Here is a 21,623-nt window from a genome sequence, read left to right on the forward strand (position 1 = left end):
GAGTTCATAGGTTCATAGGATAGTACTAGGCTAACTGCCCTTGTGAGCCATTTTAAGCCTAGCCAATTATACCTTGTGAGACTCAAACCCTGCACTTTGTGTTTGTAAGGCAAACACCTTAACCATTAGGCCACCCTCCCAACCCCTAAATAGTCCCTGCAAGGCTCAAACCCAAGAGCCCACACACCTTAGGCAAGGTAATTTACCACTAAGCCACCACAGATAGTAAGGAGTTGATTGTTCCCCAGAAGTTCTTGGGGTTATGATTATGTTGGTTTTGGAGGATTTGGAAGTAATCTTTTTTGTTTTTGAGAACTAAACATTTGGCCTGGTTGTGAAGTTGTTTGTATTGGATGAGGGTAACAGGAGTTTTGTTTTTTAGCCAGGCTTTCCAAGCTTTATCCATACAGGACATAATTTGCTTTGTTGGCTTAGTGAGCCATTTGGCATGTTTTATCATGACTCTTTTTAACTGAAGAGGGGCAAGAGAGTTCAGGATAGTCAGAAATGTAGTATTAAAAAATTTAACAGCATCATTAAGAGGGAGAGATTTTAGTGGATTCCAGTTAGTATTTTACAAAGCTTCATTAAGAGTAGTTGGGGAGAATTGGGACAAATTCCAGGTGTCTCTATATTGGTGTTAGTTAGGTAGGGTGGTAGGCTTACATATTATGCATGTTGGAGAGTGGTCACTTATACTGTCTGCAAGAGTACCAGAGGAGGATATGTTATCAGGGTCAGAAACCATGATCCAATCCAAGATTGAACCTTTGTTATTCTTAGTGTCAGGTCTGGTGATATCAGAAATAAGCTGGGCATAGCTGTGGAGGTTGATGTCTAATGAGTGATTGTTATTAGAGATATCTAACCAATTAATATTTACATCGCCTAGGATTAGTGTTTAATTTTTTTATGTTATTGGTAGTCCAGGTAAGGATGTCTTCTAGAATGGGAATATTGTTGCCTGGGAGAATGTATATGACTATAATGCATAGGTTTTTATAGTTATTCAGTTTAAAATAGGTGATAAGTAATTCTGCAGTAGAGAAGGAGGGGATGGGCTTAGAATATGGAAATACTGAGAAGGTACTTGGATATAATAAGGCGATGCCTCCGCCTTTTTTGTGGAGTCTGTCAGATCTGAGGCAGGAATAGTTTGTGGGAAGGAATTCAGAATCCTTTATGTATGATTTTAGCCAACTCTCAGTTATGGCTAAGAAGTCAGGTTTATATTGACTTAACCATGCATGTAGAAGATGGGTTTTGTTTCTAATACTTTGAGTGTTGATAGTAGTGAGATTGAGGGATCTTGTTGAGTTAGGGGTGTTATGAGGAGAAGAAGGACCAGTGTTAGGGTGGATGTCACCACACTGGACTAGGTTAGGATAACTAGGAGGCATCTTTGGATAGAGCTTCCTTTTTGGATCTTTGACATGGCTTTGTACAAGGTCCCTAGGAAGTCTGCGTTGTGTGGAGAGGATTGTTGGTCTCTTTTGTAGAATAGTATTAGAGTCATATAGACTAGAGTAGATTATTGAGTAGCTGTAGGAGATGAGAATGTAGGTAGATGTTGTTGATGTAGGTATGGGGGGTATACATGTTGGTTTGAGTGATGAGAGTTGTAGAAGGAGAGAGAGAGGTATATGGAGAATAAAAGGAGAAGGATGTTGTGCAATGAGGGCATGTTTGAGAGGAGTGGTGTTCCCTGCTTAGATATGGAAAGTTTCTGGAAAAAGAAAATGTGGGTAGGTATTAGGTCAGATGTAGAGGAAGGAGTGCATGTTGATATAAGTGAAGAAAGGGGTAAGGTAGTTAGATGTAGGAAAGAAAAAGTGGAAGGTGATAATAGACTAAGGAAGAGATTAGGAGTGTAGAAACTGTAGCTGTCAGGTAGGAGTCTTGTAGAAGAGTAGAGTAGGCTGAGTGTATAGAGTAGGTGAGATGGAAGTTAGAGTGTGGTTTCGATGGGTGGAGATGGGTTGGAGGAGTGTGGGTGGGTGTGGCTTGGTTAGAAATAAGTGTAATTGAAATGAGGGTGGGTGGGAATGGGGGTAGGGTAGGGAAGCGTAGTGAACCCGAGCGAAGTGAGGGGGAACGGAGCAGGGACCCACTGGTGTGTGGAAAGGCCAGGGTTGTGGAAGAAAACAATCAGGAGCAGCACTTCTTGAAATTAATCAGGTTAATACAGTGCAGTTATATAGTCTTCACTTAAGAACTAGCCTTTTTGTTTTGTTTTTGGTGTGAACAATTAACTTTGGGGATAGAGTTCCCTGCTTGGACAGGCTTATTTTGCATTCGCTCAGTAGGTGAGATGAGCGGCAGAGAGATTTTCAATTCACTAAGCTTTTAGCTTTTATTTCAAATTGAGTGCCAGCTAACAGGAGTTACTTAGCTTAGTAAAGTCTACCATCTAGTGGCCAAAATGTGGAAGCGCAAGCTCCCCGGACTAAATGTCAACAAAAATGAATGGGAAAGTATATATTTATATTTATATATCTAACTACAATTGCCCATGCGGTGTGCAGCCAGTATATGTGATAACAGCAATGATTAAATAGTACACTTTTGGCTAACACTTTTCAGTATTTTAAACCTACTCCATTTGAGCTTTGGGCTAGGATGTCCTTGTAGACTGCAGGGAGGATGATAGGTTAGCCACACTAGGGTAGTCTCAGGACTTTAAATACAGCTGAGCAAGAGCGGCAATTCCTTCGTAGTGGGTGAATATTCTGGCTGTGAAGAGAAGAGAGGAACAGAATGAGACAGATACACTTTTAATTAAAGAATAATTAAGGGATACATGGAGAAAGATAGGGAGGTGAGTTTAGGACAGCTTATATTACAATGAACACTTAGTCTTTGGTAAAGAGAGTGTGGTATGCCTCACTAAAGGAAAAACAATCTTCCAGCAAATATTACAGTAGAGGAAGAGAGACATGGCAAGTGTTCAGGGTGATCTATATTACAACAGTTTTTAAGCCAGCCCTAGTAAATAGTGCACATTTCATATCTCTAGAGCTTTAACAAAATCTTCCCTGTTACATCTATATTGAAAATACAACAGTTCAAATACACTGCTTAAGCCAGCTCTATTAAATAGCACACATCTCAAAATTCTAACACTTTAACATAAACTTCCCTATTTCATTTATATTGAAAATGCAACAGTGCAAAATACAGTACAGTCAAAGCACTTCATAGGGAGGTGTTGCCCCATGGTCTGAAAAATTGTAGAACTTTTATATAGTTGTAACAGTACTATATCCCCTATGATACTTAAAATCAGTATCTTTAGCTGGAGAAAAACTTGCTTAATTCACATGCAGCAGTCAGTGTCTAGACCCACGAGTGAGAAGAGCAGTTTGCCTGTACATTCGAGTGATTCAGTATCTTTAGCTGGAGAAAAACAGGAGGCTTTACTTTGTCCCAGTGGTAGTCAGATTTTAGTGCTTCTCCATTTGTCCTTTGGGCTAGGATGTCCTTGTAGACTGCAGGGATGATGATAGGTTATCCACACTAGGGTAGTCTCAGGACTTTAAATACAGCTGAGCAAGAGGGACAATCCCTCCGTAGTGGGTGAATATTCTGGTCCATTTGAGCTTTGGGCTAGGATGTCCTTGCAGACTGCAGGGAGGATGATAGGTTATCCACACTAGAGTAGTCTCAGGATTTTAAATACAGTTGAGCAAGAGGGTCAATTCCTTCATAGTGGGTGAATATTCTGGTGGCAAGCACAGACCGCAGGGACTGGAGAGATGTCCAGTGTGGGGAGACTACTATTTCAAACCAAGCATGATTAGTGTTACTACATTTCTTGCATTTTATATCACATTTATTTTGCATCATGACCAGTTTTACCACATATAAAACATTTTCTTTTATCGCATTCACTAATTAAATGATTAGCTTTTCCACAGAAAAACCAGGTTTTAGACTGTTCTCTATAATTCAAAAAAATCTTTTACCATTTACATTAATAACACTGGCAATATGTATCACATTATTGCATTCTATTTTTAATATAACCCCATATTTCCATCTTCCAGTCCATAAACCTCTTTCATTGTAAATTTTTGTGGTGTCCATAACATCTTGTTTACATAGCCCATTAAATGTTATTTTAAGTCTTTAGCTTCAGTTTCAGTTCTGAATTGTACTATGTCTCTTTTTTTTTGTCTCTCTATAAAATTATTGTATCACAAATCCTGACCATGGATTGTTATTCTTTTTTGCTCATATTTTTCTGTAAAATTTTCCATGGCCTGTCCAGTTTCAAATATTTGTCACAAAATGTTTCTTTATTGATAAGAATAAATGTGCTTACTTCTTTTGCTGTCACACCCAGTGATGCATTCAGAGTTCCAAACTTCATACCTGTCTAGTCCTTTATCTGTTTGCAGCTTACTCATGCTGTAAACGTTTTCTTTGTCTCCTTGACCTCCTCATCTCTTCTTTCTCTCTCCTTCACTGTCTGCACATGACTTTTTTTTACAGATGCCTCACTGAAACTCTCTTGCTGTCTTGCTGCATTTTTTCCATTATGTCACCCCACAATGCTGCTACTTCGCTCTCCGTCTCACTTTAGATTATTTGTCTGTTGCACAATTCTTTTATTATAACCTGTATTACAAAAGTCCACTTCCATTTGTTCCAATTGTCCTTTGAAGAAGATGGTATCTTGTGTGTTTAACCTAGATATATGTGCCATCTGATTTTTGAAAATATTATTAAACATAATCTGTGGATGCATATTATATCTGGCTAGGTATGTACATTTTTTCACTGCTTTTCTATATAATGTAGTGTCCAAACCACCTTTTGTGTTTTTTCTTAGTATGATATTTAAGAAATCTATTTGTATATAGTGCACAGTCTTCTTAAATCTGAGGAAAGATTAGTTGTTTGTTAAAATGAAATGAAATCATCTAGTTCATATAAAGGACCATCCCATAATAAAAACAAATCATCCACAAATCGTTTATGAAATACTATTCTAGCACAGTACTTAGGATTTTTTGAGGTCATAGTACATCTTGAGTTTTCCTATAATTCATGACAATGTTGGCATATCTATTCGCGGCAACACCCTTTTACTGTTTATAAGTTCTTTCTTGAAATAAAAAAAACATTATTCAACAGAACAATAGTCAACATGTCACAGATTAAATCAACATTTAAATGCTCTAAAGATGGTTGACCAAGTATATACATTTTAACCATATTGGTTACTTCATTATTGGGAACACAGGTAAATAGGGAGTCTACATCTAATGTGACCAGATAACAGCTCAATGGACTATTATTTTGTGTTTAATGATGTAATTGTTTTAAAAAATCAGAACTATCCTTAACTAAAGAAGTCTATGTATCTAATACTTGTTTAAGATGACCCTCTAAATATTTTGAGACTGGTTCAGTAACCTGTCTTATAAAAAGACGGTGCAGTGGTGCAGTGGTAGCATTGTCACCTCACAGCAAGAGGTTCTGGGGTTTGATTCTTGTCTGAGGTGCCTTCTGTGTGGAGTCTGTATGTACTCCCTGCATTCATGTGGGTTTACTCTGAGTGCTCCACTTTCCTTCCATGTTGTGAAGACATGCGTCTGGAGTGTTTCTCCCAGGGCCTCTGCTGAAAATTGGCTTATTCCAAGTTGGACTTTCCCGATTATTAAATAAAAGATACAATTGGACGAATTAGGGATTTATGTATTTTAGGTATCCTGTAAATAATTGGGATAATAACTGTTTCTACATGTAAATAATCATATAACAGTTTTGATATACATCCTTGATGATACATATTCAAAATCTATTCATTTACATACAATCATATCTGTTGAGCATCATTCATAACAACACATGAATATTCATCAGAGTTTGGCATTCCCAACATAACATTAAGATAATATTGTTTATTCAATACCACAACCCCTCGCCTTTTGCTGCAGGTGTAATTACTATGTTATCATTATTATACAGTGTTTGTATAGTCTTGTATTCATTTTTACTCTTTTCAAAAGCTGAGATAATATTATTAGCAGGTGGTATATACATACTACTTCTATAATGTATATTAGATGTATTATAAGGCAGGTGGTTGAAAGCAGCATTTAAATTTAGTTTTCTGACATATAGCTTGAATTCAGTCCATACTTTAGCAATATCCTGTTAGCTACCAGTAGATAGTTAAGTCCTTTACTCAGAACCTTATATTCTAAATCATTCAACTGATAGACAAGTTATACACAATATTGTTCACATATTTTGTTTTATCTGTTAATTTCACTTTACTTCTGTCTGGTTGCTTTTCAAAAATCCACCAGAAATTTTCAAACTGCACTATCTAAAACCCACCTAGGTAGGGGGGTACACCTCCCCCCTCCCCCACAGCTCCCTTTCTAGATGAACCAATTCTGGGATTGCACTACAGTGGAAAAAGGGATAATTCCTCACGATGGACAAGTATTTACTTGCCCTGGGAATACCTACGCAGTTTGGGATTTTCAGGTTCATGATTCTCGTCTCAGTATTCACGTTTTTGGTATTTTGGAATTACAGTATTTATAAGTAGACCTCTACACACACACACACATATATATATATATTTATATATACAGGTATGTTTGGTGCAATACATTTGTGAAATGAGTTTTCAGTCCAGTTTGTCCAGTTATTTGTGCTAGTGAGATTCAGTATCACACACACACACACACACACACACACACACACACACACACGCACACACACACACATCAATATATATATATATATATATATATATATATATATATATAGATAGATAGATATAGATAGAGATATATAGATACATATAGAGATATAAACAGATAGATATATGATTATGTAATATCAGTCAGTGAGTCAAGATTGGTAAGTAAAATTCACTTTATCAAGAAAAACAAATGTCTGAAGTGAAAGCAAATAAATGAAAGCAAATGCTCTCATTCTGTAACTGGTGAAGTAAGAAAAACAACAACAGTAAAACCATACAGCCCTTGTCTGAACAGCGGTAGTGTTATGGAAATGTTTTTTTTTCATAAAGTAGTATGTAAATTGAGGTTAGGGTCAGGTTAGTGTTTTCACATAAGTCATCATTACTCATGTGTGCTGGGTCTACTGCTGGCCATAACCCCATCCCTGAACATTACCTCACAACAAACGTTTTCATACCGATACCACACCACTGTACATGACATTCTGACCAAATTCCATAAAGTAACATGCATATACAACAATAAATCTATACCGTAACCTAGCACTTACTCTAACCCTAAACTACAAAAACACTTGTATACACACACACGCGCGCGCACACACACACACACACACACACACACTCACACACTCACACACACACACACACACACACACACACACACACACACACACACACACATACACACACACTCATAATGCTGAAACTTTCTGTATATCTTGAAGTTTTGGTAATAACATACACAGCCACTAAAGCATATCCCAAGCACAATACAAAAACAAGTTGATATTACCCTATTCCATGACCCCTCACTCATAAGTCACTAAATCACAACATGTACATGGTTACACTCCTCTGCATTGATGGTGATATTGGAGGTGACTCTTTGGAAGCGTTCTTACTTGCTCAGAGGCACTTCTTGAAATTACATATACAAAAAAGTATTTCCATCACAGAAGCCAAGGATGAGCAGTTATAGGGATATTCCCTGTTGTTGATCTTAGTTACATCAGCTGATTTATGTAATTGTTTTAGTGTTTCTTTCATCAGTTGAGTTTCTGCGGATAAGAATAAAATTAGAATGTGTGCCTAGAGCTCCAGAGTTGCCTTTCTGTCCTAACTTGTGTCATTTTGTCTGTGTGGCCTTTGTATGGTCTTCCCCTTTTGCATGAGTTTTCTTTGGGTCCTGTGGTGTCCTCAAGTATCCCAAATACATGATGGCTGACTGTAAGATTCTAATTTACTCAGCGTCCAGTACTGATACAGTTTATTCTATATTTGTCACTATTCTTCACTCTTTTATGGTATGTTACTGTCTCGCTGTATGCAGTTACATCTATTCCTTAATCCCAATCATCAAATCAAGTCTTATTTACCATACAGTTTTCAATGCATATTAAGTGTACCTAAATCACAGAATGTCACCATAGTTTCATAAGTCTTGATTTTGATATACATCATAATAGCTCTCAATATACAGTAAAGCAGTTTGCCCTTTGTTAATGTCCTTGACCTTATGTATCACTGAACCATTAAAATGCATGTTTTCCACTTCTGTTTAATTAGTAGCAATTATCCCTTATCATCATATGAATAAATAAGACACGAGTGAGATTAGTAAAATATTTTATGGGCCCTTTTCTGAAAATATCCGCAAAATTTATCTTCAGGATATACAACAATAAACCATAATGCAGTTTTATTGATCCTTTCTGAAAATATCTGCAAATTCATCTCCATGATATAAAACAATAAATGAGAATTAATTTTTTGTGAATATGCTCACTATAGCGCAACATCTTCCTATTATTTGGAGAGTTCTGCTATAATTTGACTTATAATATATTTGAGTTATAATCCTACTGCGTTATTTGCAACACTGTTGTTGCACCACCTCTATTCAAAATGTGTTGTTAGTTATTCTGTAACCTCTAATCTATTTTTCCTTCTTCTGCCTATATCTCTGTTTTTTCTTCTTTTATACCATCTCAGTTTCAATATGTATTTGCTGCTGATTATGTAACCTCTTGTTTATACATTTTTTTGTTCTATGTTACCACTGTTTTTTTGTAAAAAAAAAAGTAATTTGGAGCTTTTCTCCCTGGGCATCCATTGAAAACAGGCCTTTTTTTTTGGCTCATTTTGACACTCCTGGTAAACATATGTAAATAAATAAATTTAATATCTGCTGATGTCATATTACTGTGAAAATAGAAACGTGTTGCTATATTTCCTTTTTAGTGTTTATTGTATCATTTTTAAATGGGCAGAGTTTCATTTGCACCTATTATATACTATATTAAACACACAACTCTTTCATGTTTGCGTATTATGCAGTTAACCTTCATTGTCCTCTTTAAGAATAAGTACAGTTCTGGACTTATTTTTTCAAAGATAACTGCTTTACAGGTGGCTATTACTGTATGTGAATTACAACCTGTTTAATGGAATTTTTTTTTTTATCAGGTTTAAGACTAACAAATGGCACAGATCGCTGCAATGGGATAGTGGAAGTGAACAACGGCTCTCAGTGGGGTGGAGTCTGCGGTAACAGTTGGACATATTCTAAGGCCAGTGTGATCTGCCAGGACCTAAGATGTGGCTATGCTCTGTCAGTGCAAAGAGATAACTTGTCTGGAGAAAATCAAGAACCCATTTTTTTAGAAAGCATTCAGTGCAATGGATGGGAGGAGTCCCTTTCTCAGTGCTCTAACAGCCAGCTAGGAAATGTTTTGTGTAACACTTCACAGGTAGCAGCAGTGCAGTGTTCAGGTAAAATTTTAAATAAGTTCATGTTCATCACAGATCGTATCTCTTTACTTATACTGCTAGAGGCCATTTCATTAGAAAGTATCTAAAGCAAATGCCACTGGTATAATGTATCTATGATACATGCAGAGATAAATCATGATTTTTGGATGCTATGTAATAAATAAATAAGGATGACCTGCAGCTGAGTAACATCTGGGTATGAGTATAAGTTATCATTGTACGGTGTCTTTGTGGAAGAACTCTGTATTGTATACATGGGACAAGCAGTGTAAGGGAATGCAGCAACAAAATCACAAGAAAGCCAGGCAAAACTGCTGGGGTTGACAAGTATTTGAGACTGATTCTACACTGGGATATGGCCATTAAAGAAGATCATTATAGTGATGAAGCTGAAAGAGAAAATAGTCTACCTAACTTCAGATTAAACTTCTGCAGGTGATGATAGATCATAATAGTTTATATGCAGTGAATCCCTTTTTTACATAAGGAGATTCCGTTAACTGTATGCCTTTTGACTTGCTTTACATTAATCTTTTCATTAAAATACAAAAAAGTCATATTTCATAAGACTGGTTTGTATGTGCTAGTTTTACAAGACAAAATGAGACAATAAAGCAATTTAGTTACTTATTTAGTTTACTTCATGAAATGCTGACCAAACAACCAGTTCTAGACAACATCATAGGTACAAGCATGGTGGATAAGCCTATTTTATTATTACGGAAAGCCGAGTGGTTTCATAAGGTATTTCAATATAAACAATAAATATGAAAGAAGCAGGGACATGTATGCTATTTCCATTTTAAGGATTCTAAGTATACTAAAAGAATATTTATCTAGGAAGGACCAAATCAGTAGCTTTTGTTACGTAGCACTTAATTGCTTTACAAAAAAATCCTTGTTCCCATAATGCCACACACATTGAAAAAAACAGATCTGTCTAAAGAAAATACAAAACTGATGTGCTTTTATGGTGGCAGAAAACCATACAGGCTTTCAAATCTTCCTTTGCAAATTTCTTCTCATCCTAGGAATGCATACGTATTCACAAGCCTAATGAGAAATGAAAGTGTTCAGTTATATCCTGGAAATACCAGAGGGTCTTAGCCTTGTATAGTCTACAGCTGAAACTCCAGCAGGTGTAACAAAGGTGAATATCTTCATAAGATGATTAACTACAGTCATTGGCTTCACTGATCGAAAGGATAAACAGTACTGTTACATCTCCTAGCTTCTCAATTCTCTCACAGAGAATAAATCCAATAATCCTGCAAAAAAATCTAATTTCTGTCATTTGTATCAGCAGTCCTGGTCTTTTAATCTCTATACACTGCTCATAAACAAAATCTGAGAACTAGGATGTAGATTTTTTATGAGTGCACCATAATGCTTGTCTGAAAGCTAGTTTTCTACTTCCCAGTAATGTGTCCAATCTCTGAGCACAAGACTAAAACCACCTCACTGAATGTTTTTCTCCATCAATCATGAAAGACCCTAACATGCTTAAAGTCCTCCATTAAACACATAGCTCTCCACCAGAGAATATAGGGAATACTGTAGCCACATACTGTTTTGGTGTTCATTTTGTTATTCTAGCATATATGTTTAATGTTATATTCCTCTAAAGCAACAAGATACAATCACTTGTTCTAGAGTACTCAATAAAGTGTTATTCATTGAAGTACTAAGTTTTTGCTTCTGCAGTCAAGGATCACCTGCAATATCTTATGACTGAAATATGAAATTTACTTCCGAGAGGACTATGCTCCCTGTAAGGGTTTTAGATATTTGTTCTGTCAAAAATCAAATCCAGAGGGCAAATTGTAATTACTGCATTCAACCACTGCTATAGTTAATCAGAAAGGAATTTCTGCAGTTCAACAACATCTTGTTGACGAGAAGAAAAGTTTAGATATTGAAGCCCCATATCTCTGCAGTACTTAGGAAAGACAGTGCCTTCTGTAAATCTCGTATAGTTTTATTCGTCATCTTCATTTATGTGTCTTGAATTTGCATCTTGTACGTCTATGTGCACACCACTGCTTATGGTTCAAATTAAATACATTCATGTTTTTTTTTCACAAAAGTTTCTTAAGTCAGTGGAAAGGGGGAAGGCTTTTTCTTAACCCACACTGTTTATCAGACTCAGGTGTTGGAGCTTACCCCAAAATGCATTTCTTTGAAAATTACTGTTTTTTTTATCAGTCTAAGTAGCTCAACACACAGCATGTTTACCTTCGATGCTGGACAATCAGAAGGCTGTCGGTTCTACTCATGCATCGGGTAGTTGGATTAATTTTACTATCACTGGATTGCAGCAGAAGGGGGTATGCTGCCTTTGGAAGAAGTGGATGTAAAAGATCCCAAAGCACTTATCAAAAAGAATAGGGCTCCTTTGTTTATACAAAATAATTATGAATTGCCAATATACCAAACCACTTATTCCCATAATAATTGTCCAGACTGGTCTTAAAAATATCTAAGCTAGTACTTGTCTTAATGTAATTTGATAGTCTGTTCCATGCATAACCTACTCGGTCAGAGAACCAATTAGTACACTTCTCATTCCTATAGAGTCTTCTACAGAGGTTATCTGATGATTCTCTAGTACTTTTTGATAACCCCAAACATTCCCAGATGTAGTTGTCACTAAATGCCCTATATACCTGAATAACATCACCTCTTAAATATCTGTAAGAGACACTGTACAAGTTCAGATATTTTAGTCTTTCATAATAACTTAAATTTTCACATCCATAGATACCTTGGTATATTTCCGTTGTACTTTTTCCAGTTTATTCATGCTTGTTTTCTTATAGGGTTTACATATTGTTATTCCATACTCAAGTTTGGGTCTAATGTAACTAACAAACAATGACTTCATTATTTTTGATTTCCTAGACTTTATACATTTTTTTATACAACCCATAGTTCTATAACTATCATTAACCAATTGGTTGATATGATTAGACAAACTCATAGCTGAATCTACCCATATACCCAGGGTCTTAAATCATAGCCATAATAAGTATTTCCATGGCTTTACATATCAGACTAGTCAGACTTATGGGCTGGTAGTTACCTGGGTCCTTGGATCATCCACCCTTGTGCAAAGGGATAACAGTTGCAGTCCACCATCTATTCTGCACAAAGCCTGTTTGGAGGGTATGCTTAAATATTTATCCCGGTGAACCTAATAGGCCATGTTTCATGCTGTTTAGCAGGCATCCTGGGATGATATTGGGATCCATCAATGCAGTGTTTCATAGGTTCATAGGTTCATAGGTTGGTACTATGCTATTGGCCCTAGGGCCTATACAAGCCTAGCCATAACAATTCCCTGGCTATTTCTTCCCGCACTATATACTTCCCTGTACCCTTGCCTTGGAGAGGGCATTGAGGACCTGTTCACTAGTGATAGTTGTAGGAGTTATGGTTGGGGGGTATTTCTTGAAAGGTGACAAGAGGATAAAACAGGGTAAAGCTGGAGATGAATTTATTGCCCAGTAGACTTTATAAATCCTCTAGCTCAGTATAAGTGGCTCCATTTACAATTAGTTCACCACATTGTTGTGAATTGCATTTGAGGTTGTAGACATACCTAAGAATGCCTTGTGATTGTCCTTAGCCTGGGAGGCTACTTCATATCTGGCTTTTGTAGACTCAACAAGTTCCCTGAGTTGCTTATTTAGCTTGATGAGAAAGTTCTTACCATATTAAGTAATGTACTCACTAATTCTGACCATGATTTTCTTCCTTATGTTACAACCAAGTGATGTTGGGAATCCACCAGGGTGGCTTGTTTTTTTAAGTTTGTCATTAGGCACGACTGACAGTAGGCAGCTATATAAATGAGTAATTTCTAAAAATTCCAGAGTTAGCTGGTGTCCCAGGTTTTTGTATGGTCCAACCTGGCCAGTGAGGATGTTGCAATTGGGAAGGGAGTACAATGTTTTTCCATGTTGGTGAGGATTAGGTCGAAGATATTTGCGTCCCTATGGGCTAGTTGATCCAGGACATTTGTGTTGAAAACGTCGAGAAATCTTTCAGCCCACAAGATTTTGGCTGTGTATGATTTCCAGTGTAGAGTAGGATAGTTGAAGTCCCCCATGAGTAAGGTATTGGGTTGAATCCAGTATATTTAAGTAAGTGGTATGGGATTCGAGGGTCATAGAGGGGAACTAATAGCTCACAAAGATATGGTATGGCACTTTGCTTATGGTGAGTTGTACATGGAAAAGCTGAAGTGCATCATAATGCTTGACGAGCGTTGACATTTGATTCTGGTGTAAATTGAGATCCCTCCAACTTTTGTACTTACTTGAGCAGTAGCTGGTCTAAATGTGTGGATGACACTATAGTCCGGCACTGCTGGGGTGCTTCCCACATCTTTAAACCATGTCTAAGTGTCTAAGTACATACACAGACACCTACATTCTCCAGGTAGAGGAAAGCTTGCAGGGAGTGGAGGTTTTTGTTTAGACTTCTGGAGTTGAGCAATAATGCCTTTGGATTATCCTAAGAAGGTCTAGCTATGTTGGATGGTTTATCAACCTGACAGCATCTAAAAAAGGCACTATGGGGGTGGATAACATTTTAGCCAGTATTCAGAAGTCAAGAGGGGACAGGTGCAGACCATCCCTGGCAAAATAGAGTGGTCAGCCAATAATATCCTCCCAGGTTGGCAAATACCATAACCCATCAAATGACACCAAAAACTAAGCCAGTAAATAAAGTCAATTATATTTTGTTCATATGATGGTACAATCCTTCAAAAAGTTAGACTGCTTCTCAATGCTAGGCTCATACCAGCCTGGGGTGCATATTCCAAGCACTTTGTCATATCTCTCATTATCTAGTCCAGGGAGGTACATCCTCAGGTTACTTATGTCCACATGGACAATGACTGGTACTTCTGATTCAATGACCTGAGCATGATTTGGTGGATCATGGCCCAAGAAAGGTAAATGACTGTGACCCTCTCTTCACCCAGTCTGGTGAGTGGGACCATACCTCTCAACCTCTTAACTCAAGAAATCTGGGCAAAGCCCAATATAATGGGGGGACAAAGGACCAAAAATAGGGACACATTTCAAATATTGCTCCTATAGACTTAGAAAGTTGCTAGAATAACAGGATTTGTGTTAGCATGCATTTTCTGGAGGATATGAAGTCTGAAACTCAAAAACAAGTCATTATTTAGTGACTTTAATCCTTAGAACACCCCAGTGATTTGTCTAAAAAACACAGTTTGTATGAGGAACAGAGCAAAAATATGAGGCAAAAACCTAGAGTCATACAATGGAGTCACCTATGACCAAAATACTAGGTTGTGAGGTGGTCTGCCTTATAAGCTTAGATGTTGAGACAGTAGGAAAGTTCAAATCCATGGATTTCAGTATTAATATAGTAGGCTACAGCGGAGGTAGGGTGGGGTGGTACCAAGAGTGTAAAGAATAGTTAAGCTAGGGTAATATTTAAATAAGGCTGCTATCAATGACAAAACTCTTGGTTCTATGCTCCTCTGTGTATGTAACACTATAAGGGAGTACCTGAGTTTACAACAGATTAGCTTGGGTGCTATTTGAGTATATAGAGGAAATTATTGTCTAAGTGCCTTTTACACAGCCAAGTGAGGAGCAGGACATTACTGCAGAGGCAACTTATGATAGCAGATACAAGAATTCAAATAAGCCCACTGGCCAATAGCAAAATAGCACACTGCAAGGCGCAACAAGCAACAAGAGGCACAGAAATGCCTTAGCTCTTCCCCTACTATCACTACAGCTTAAATAAAAACAATAAATGGATATATACAAGGAGTATTGAATGGTGAAATGAATATGTAGGAAGGGTCTACATACTGGAACACTATGATGTGCTGATTTTTAAAGAGATTATGAAAGAAAGGTAAACCTTCTAGGGCCTAGGAAGAGCAGGGCTTCTTAGGCAGGCAGATTAGAAGAAGGGTAACTTAAACTTTAGCAGTCTAAGGGGAGGAACCTTCCAGTTTGATATACTTGTTCCAAGCAGTAAAGCAGATGAGATGGGAATAGGAGGAATTTACACAGAGAATTTAAAGTGAGGTAGGCTTACTCAAGAACATTATTAGTTAGCTGGGTGGGTATTCAGTATTATGGATCTGTGAAAAACAATGGGTGAGAAGAAGTATTTAAATAGTTTATATAACTGGCAGTATCAGTGAAACAGGAGAGAGAGGGAGGGAGGGACTTTGGTAGTCAGATTACTATAAATAGGCAGAAAGCAAAGTCACAATAGCAAAAGGGAATGAGGGTTGGGAAAACAGAAATGTTAACGCTAATCATAGTTCTCAACATCTTAAAGCAAGAAATCAGGAGAAAGCCTAAAATAATGGGCTGGGCAAAAGCCCAAAATTAGGGACAGATTTTAAATATTGCTCTTATGAACTTAAAACAGTCATTAGAATAACAGTTATTTTGTTAGCATGCATTTTCTAAAGGATATAAAGTCTGAAACTCAAATGTGTGTCATTATATAATGCCTTCATTCCTCAGTGATGTGTCAGAAAATCACAACTTTTATGAAGAATAGACCAAAAATATCAGGAAAAAATATATGGGCATTCTGTGAAAATTTGGACAGTTGAGAGCTATGAAACAAGTCAGAGATGAATATAGTGCGATATTATTGCCTACTTTTTTGCTGTAGAGATACTCGTTAGGGTGATTTCTTTTTGTTTAAAAACATAACCAGGAAGTGCTCCAAGTCTAGGCAAGCCAGAATAGCCAACAATAAATCCAAGACACATTGATGTCTAAAGGTAAGAAACCAAGAACAAAACAATCTGTAGGCAGATCTGTAACAAACTTGTTCAAACTAGCACCAAGACCTGTACACCATACTTCCAGTGAAGCTGTGTTATTACTGCTGAGGCCAGCTGAGCTGGTTTTAACAAAGTTGATTTAGCTAAAGAACAAAGCTAACATTTCTAAAGTGATTACATATATTGTGTGCATATGCAAAAGTCATTGCTCTCTTTAGACTAGTGTACAGTATATATCCTTTCCAGAAAGCACCTGGTTGATAAAGCATTCTGATTTCTAAGCTACTGTTAATTGCGTCTGAGATGTTGAAGTGTTGACATCATTTATTCTGAGCTGCCATAGTCTTACTAATAAAAGCTACCTGTTTGAACCTTTGGTGTACCCTTACATTTCTAAAGTGACTAACAAATACTTCAGTGGAAATAAGAAGTAGAAACCACTGATACTGGTGTATTCCAGAAGCTGAAAACTGATATGATTTTATACAATTTGATGAGGATGGACTTAAAGTCATAAAAAGATATAATATGAGGGGATAGAAAAACTGCACTGTTAAAGATGGAAGAGATGGAAAGAATGACAGTGAAAAAAAGAAAAGATTAAACAAGAAGCAAAAACATTATCAATGAAGCTGGTAGCCATTGTTTTAGGTTAAGGAGAGACCTTTTTTTCACACCCTTGATTAAAATTAAATAGACATAAAAAGATGTTAAAAAAAGAGACAACAAGCAGTGCAGTGCTTGTGAAAGCTGAAGATCCTAATAGTACAGGCAGCTACTAATGTGTAACTGGCTAAGCACCCAAAAATCAAGAACAGATATTAAAAAGATATTAAAAAAGGGGGAGGGGGGTTGAAGACAATGTGTTAAACAGTATAAGCAAAACACTGATGTTGAATCTCTACATGGAAAGAGTTGTACATCTGTACACCAACAGTAAGTTAACATACATAACTCTCAGCAGTAAACTAAGTTGCTCCTCTGACCCTTTTCATAAGTTCATAAGGCCATAAGCTTACCAGTGTTGTCAGTGTTGCAGCTTGGATTTTGATACTGTTAAGTATTTCTGTATTTGCCTTCTGTGTTTATAACAGCTACCTTTGCATGCCACACAAGTGAAGAAAATGAACTCCTTTATGGTTTGGTGCTTTGCATTTCTAGTATTTTTTGCTCACTTTCTTCCACTTGGTTTACCTCTTTAGTAAAACAGTATATTCTCTTTGATTGCAACTCTACAGTCATTACAGTCAGCTTCAGTCTCTTGTACCCCTTTAGATGCCATTGGCATTAAACCTCCTGCGTTAAGGAAACAGGAATTCTTTCTCTCATCCTCTACCCCTGCAAAGAAGGTACAGTTGTGCAAGTAAACCTACCATAACAGTAGATGTTCAAACAATCAGTGCTGCAGTCCATCCATCCATCCATAACCCTTTTTCCCCATTTTTGCACATGAGGCTGGGGTGTCACTTCCGCAGTGACTATTATCTACAGGAAGGTTCACACCTCCAGGGGGCTAGCCCAGCCACTGCTGTTCTACCATACCACACACTTGCATCAACACACACACCCATGGCCAATTTAGATTGTTCAGTCTAGTCAGTGCATGTCTTTAGAATGTGGGAGTAAACCAAAGCACCCAGAGGAAGCCCAAACAAACACATCAAGGACATGTAGACTCAGAACAGAAGGCACCCTAGCCAAGAATCAAACCAGAAAACCTCTTGCTGTCAGGTGACTAGGCTATCTACTGTGCCACTGTGCCACTGCAGTAGTCTAAACTATAGGAGTTGTATTCTGCATAGGGTATAATAGCTGAACATTGTTAAGAGCAAAAAAAAAAAAAAAAAAAAAATCAGATGTGCACATAATGGTATAAAAAAACAGACTGAAAAAAAAAACAAGGTGGCAGAAGGAGGTAGTGGCTACTGCAGCAGTGATCATTTGAACATGTGTTGTTACAGTAAGTTTACTTACACAGATGTAATATGTTCTTCATATTGACCACTGCTGCAGTAGCTTAACCTTTATAGGTAGATTATTATCGATTAGAACTGTGACCATGAGCCTTTGGTGAACGGTCCCAACAAAGCCCGACCTAGATCTGGAGAAAGAATCTAACTTGGAATGCTTTAAAAGTATGTACAGAGAACAACATTACTATTTCTAGAATACTTGCTGTCTGGAACACACTTGTTTGTTTATTTTTTTTATTTATTTATTTTTTTTATTTTACATTTGTTGACCGGGCTAGTCTGGCTGGTTACATGTCCATTTTCAGCAGAGGCCCATGGAGAAAAGCTCCACTATATACTAGTAAATAAAACAGCACATTAAGAGACTAAAATGTAAGTAACTACAGAACTATTCCAGCAATTTAACAGAACAGTAGCAATTTAACAGAAAAAAATACAATGAGAATCCCTACATGGTTTATGTACCAGATCACTGTAGCATTGTCTGTAATAACTTGAATATGTTATAGGAACCAAAGCTGATATAGAGAGTTGAGTGCCCCGATAAGACCAAGCATCTCTTTTATGTGTATGTGCTTGTATCTGTCTTTGTTGCTCCAGATTCCTTGCACATTTATCTGACTTGACAGTGCTCCTCCAAAAAATCGGAGGTGTCTGTAGTGACTGACTGCTTTGGAGGAGGAAGAAAGAAAGGGGAATCTAGATTCATGGATATTTTCATATCTCCAACAAAATGATTTCTCCTATGACAAATCCCAGAACAGAAATCTGAGAACAGTGGGTGTTGGTGTTGGGACCAAAGAGATTTCAGATATTATCCTATCTTTAGCATGTGGAGACTTGTCAGAGGTATCATGAGAATAACAAATGTCATGAGACCTAAAATGCTACTGTGTTCTCTCACAGTGACTGAAGTATGAGTGGAAAACTTCTGGAATAGATTTGAATACAGATCTATTTTTTCCTGTGGAAGAGCTCTTTGTACTGAGATGTTTACTAGACACCCCAGGAACACAATCCTGTGTGATAGAGTCAAGGAAAGACTATTGAATGTTGTCTTGGAATCCCAGCCTTTGTAGATCTCTTACCTAAGTGAGAGCTTCTTTACTCTTTGAAAAAGACTCTGTAAAGATAAGCACATCATCTGAATATGAAAACATGTGGATGCCATGTAGCCTGCAATGAGCTATAACTAGAGCTAGACACTTTTTGAACACTTTTGGTGCACTGAATAGCCCAGAAGGTAAAGCAGAGAACTGATAATGAGATCCAGACACATAAAACCTTAAGAAACACATGCAGTCTAAACAAATGAGAATGTGATAATAAACATCTCAGACCAGTGATGAGTGGAGTACCACAGGGTTCGGTCCTGGGTCCTCTCCTGTTCAGCATCTACTTCTTTGAAGTGCAGGCCAACACAGAAGGTCTTTGTCTAACAAAGTTCGCAGATGACTGCAAACTGGGAGCTATAATAGACTCTTCTAATGATGTGGACATTCTACAAAAGGGCCTCACAGAGACAGATGCTTGGTGTCAAAGTCATGGCCTCAAGCTCAATGCCAAGAAATGCATTGTCATCCCCTTTGGGAAAAACTCGGTACCCATGAACTACCACATAGGCGGTAGCTCACTAAACACTGAAAGTGTGATAAGAGACCACGGGGCACAGGTGAACAGTAGTCTCTCCTTTGATGACCACATCGCCACAGTAGTCAGGAAATCCTTCTACGTGGCACACCTCATCACAAAACGGTTCTCCTCTAGAAAAAAGGAAGTCATTGTTCCTCTCTACTCATCTCTTATCAGACCCATTATAGAGTACAATGCACCGTTTGGCATGTATCTCACAAGATACCTACAACAATTGGAAAGGCCTCAGAAATACCTCACTAAGAGAATTACCAGCCTCAAACAGATGCCATACACAGACCATCTCAAAAAATCCAGCTCTACTCTGTCGCATATCTCCTACTCAGAGGCGATCTCTTCCTAACATACAAAACTTTGTCAAACTCAGAGCTGTTGGACATGCTACACTTAAAGAAATCCCAGTCTCTCCAAACCACATGCTCCAGGGACCTAAACCTTGTCACTACAATAAACAGAACATGCTGGAGGGATAGATTCCTGTCCCAGAGACTTCCCATATTCTGGAACAGGCTACCCATTCATGTCATGCAGAACTCCTCATTGGCCCTCCTTAAGAAAAATCTTGATGACTGGATGGGAAATAGAAAATTCACCCCAAGGATCACTTCTGTGCATTGCTTGACAGGGGCACAGGAGAATAATTTTCTTGGGTGGCGAAAGCCAGGGAACTTCTTTGTCTAGGCTTATATATGCCCCAGGGCCGATAGCCTAGTACCTACCTATGAACCTATGAACATCTTTGAAATCTAAGGTTACCAAAACAAATTAAAGAGGAAGAAGGAGTAACAGGTTATAAGATGTTATAATATTTTACAAAGTGTTAACTTGTCTTTGTAATAATTTTGTCTATGTTGCATGTGGAGCTTTTCTCCCCAGGGTCACACACAGTCAGATTTTCCAGGTAAACAAATATAAAATAAAATAAAATAAAAATAAAATAAAACAAAGGTTGCAAAGTGAAAGCATTTTAAACTTGGATACTATCACATACTGGTTTAGTAAGGAAAGGTCCAGAACTGATCTCCAGAATTTTCTTTTTTGACATAAAAACTTTCTTGAATAAAAAAGGAAGAAATGTTTCTATTAAAATGAGATAGCATGTGCTGTAGGACAGGAGGGAACAGATGGGATTGGTCTGCTGGATGTGGAAAAATTCCCTGAGAGGAAGGAATTTCTTCCCACTGCTATCTGTAACCCTGTTGAATCAGTTTCAGTACCCATTTGTCTGAAACAGACCGCTGCCAAAGAGTGAAACAGAGATTCAGACTTTCTGAAAGGACTAAGGGACTTCCAGGGTGTCCTTTACCTTGGGGGTCCTGCGTGTTTTGGAAATATTTTGTCATCATTTTTTAAATGTCTGCTTAGCAGCTTACCAGCACTTTGCTATGCTGTTTATTTTGTGTCTTACAGAAACTGTATGAGGGAGCAGAGAACCCCTTGGAAAATTTGGAGAAGGAAAGTTGAAAAACCCAAAGATTCTATTAGCCTACCCTTCCTAATACATTTTTGATAAGCTGTGCAGCACAGGGTCCAAAAATTAAATTTCTATGCAAAGGAAAATTTTAAATCTCATTTTATTTACATCTTCTAGGAGGTCTAGAAATGCAGTCAGACAAACCTCTTCTACACAATACATATGGCAACAACCATGGATGTAGTAGTTACAGAGTCATAAACACACTAAACAATG

At 37.5% G+C, this 21,623-nt stretch overlaps 1 protein-coding gene across 1 annotated transcript in view; it reads left to right on the top strand.

The window, feature by feature from the left end:
- The window catches only part of LOC122809101 (deleted in malignant brain tumors 1 protein-like), a gene marked incomplete at its 3' end in the record, with an annotated part of 811,935 nt that overhangs the window by 431,404 nt on the left and 358,908 nt on the right, over positions 1-21,623 (top strand). Inside the window, 1 exon segment of the mRNA XM_044080344.1 lies at positions 9,197-9,502. Within this exon segment, the coding sequence (XP_043936279.1) occupies positions 9,197-9,502 (306 nt within the window).

This window comes from Protopterus annectens, chromosome 1.part1 (genome assembly GCF_019279795.1).
Source record: "Protopterus annectens isolate FY-2018-M chromosome 1.part1, PAN1.0, whole genome shotgun sequence".
Taxonomy (NCBI): Eukaryota; Metazoa; Chordata; order Ceratodontiformes; family Protopteridae; genus Protopterus; species Protopterus annectens.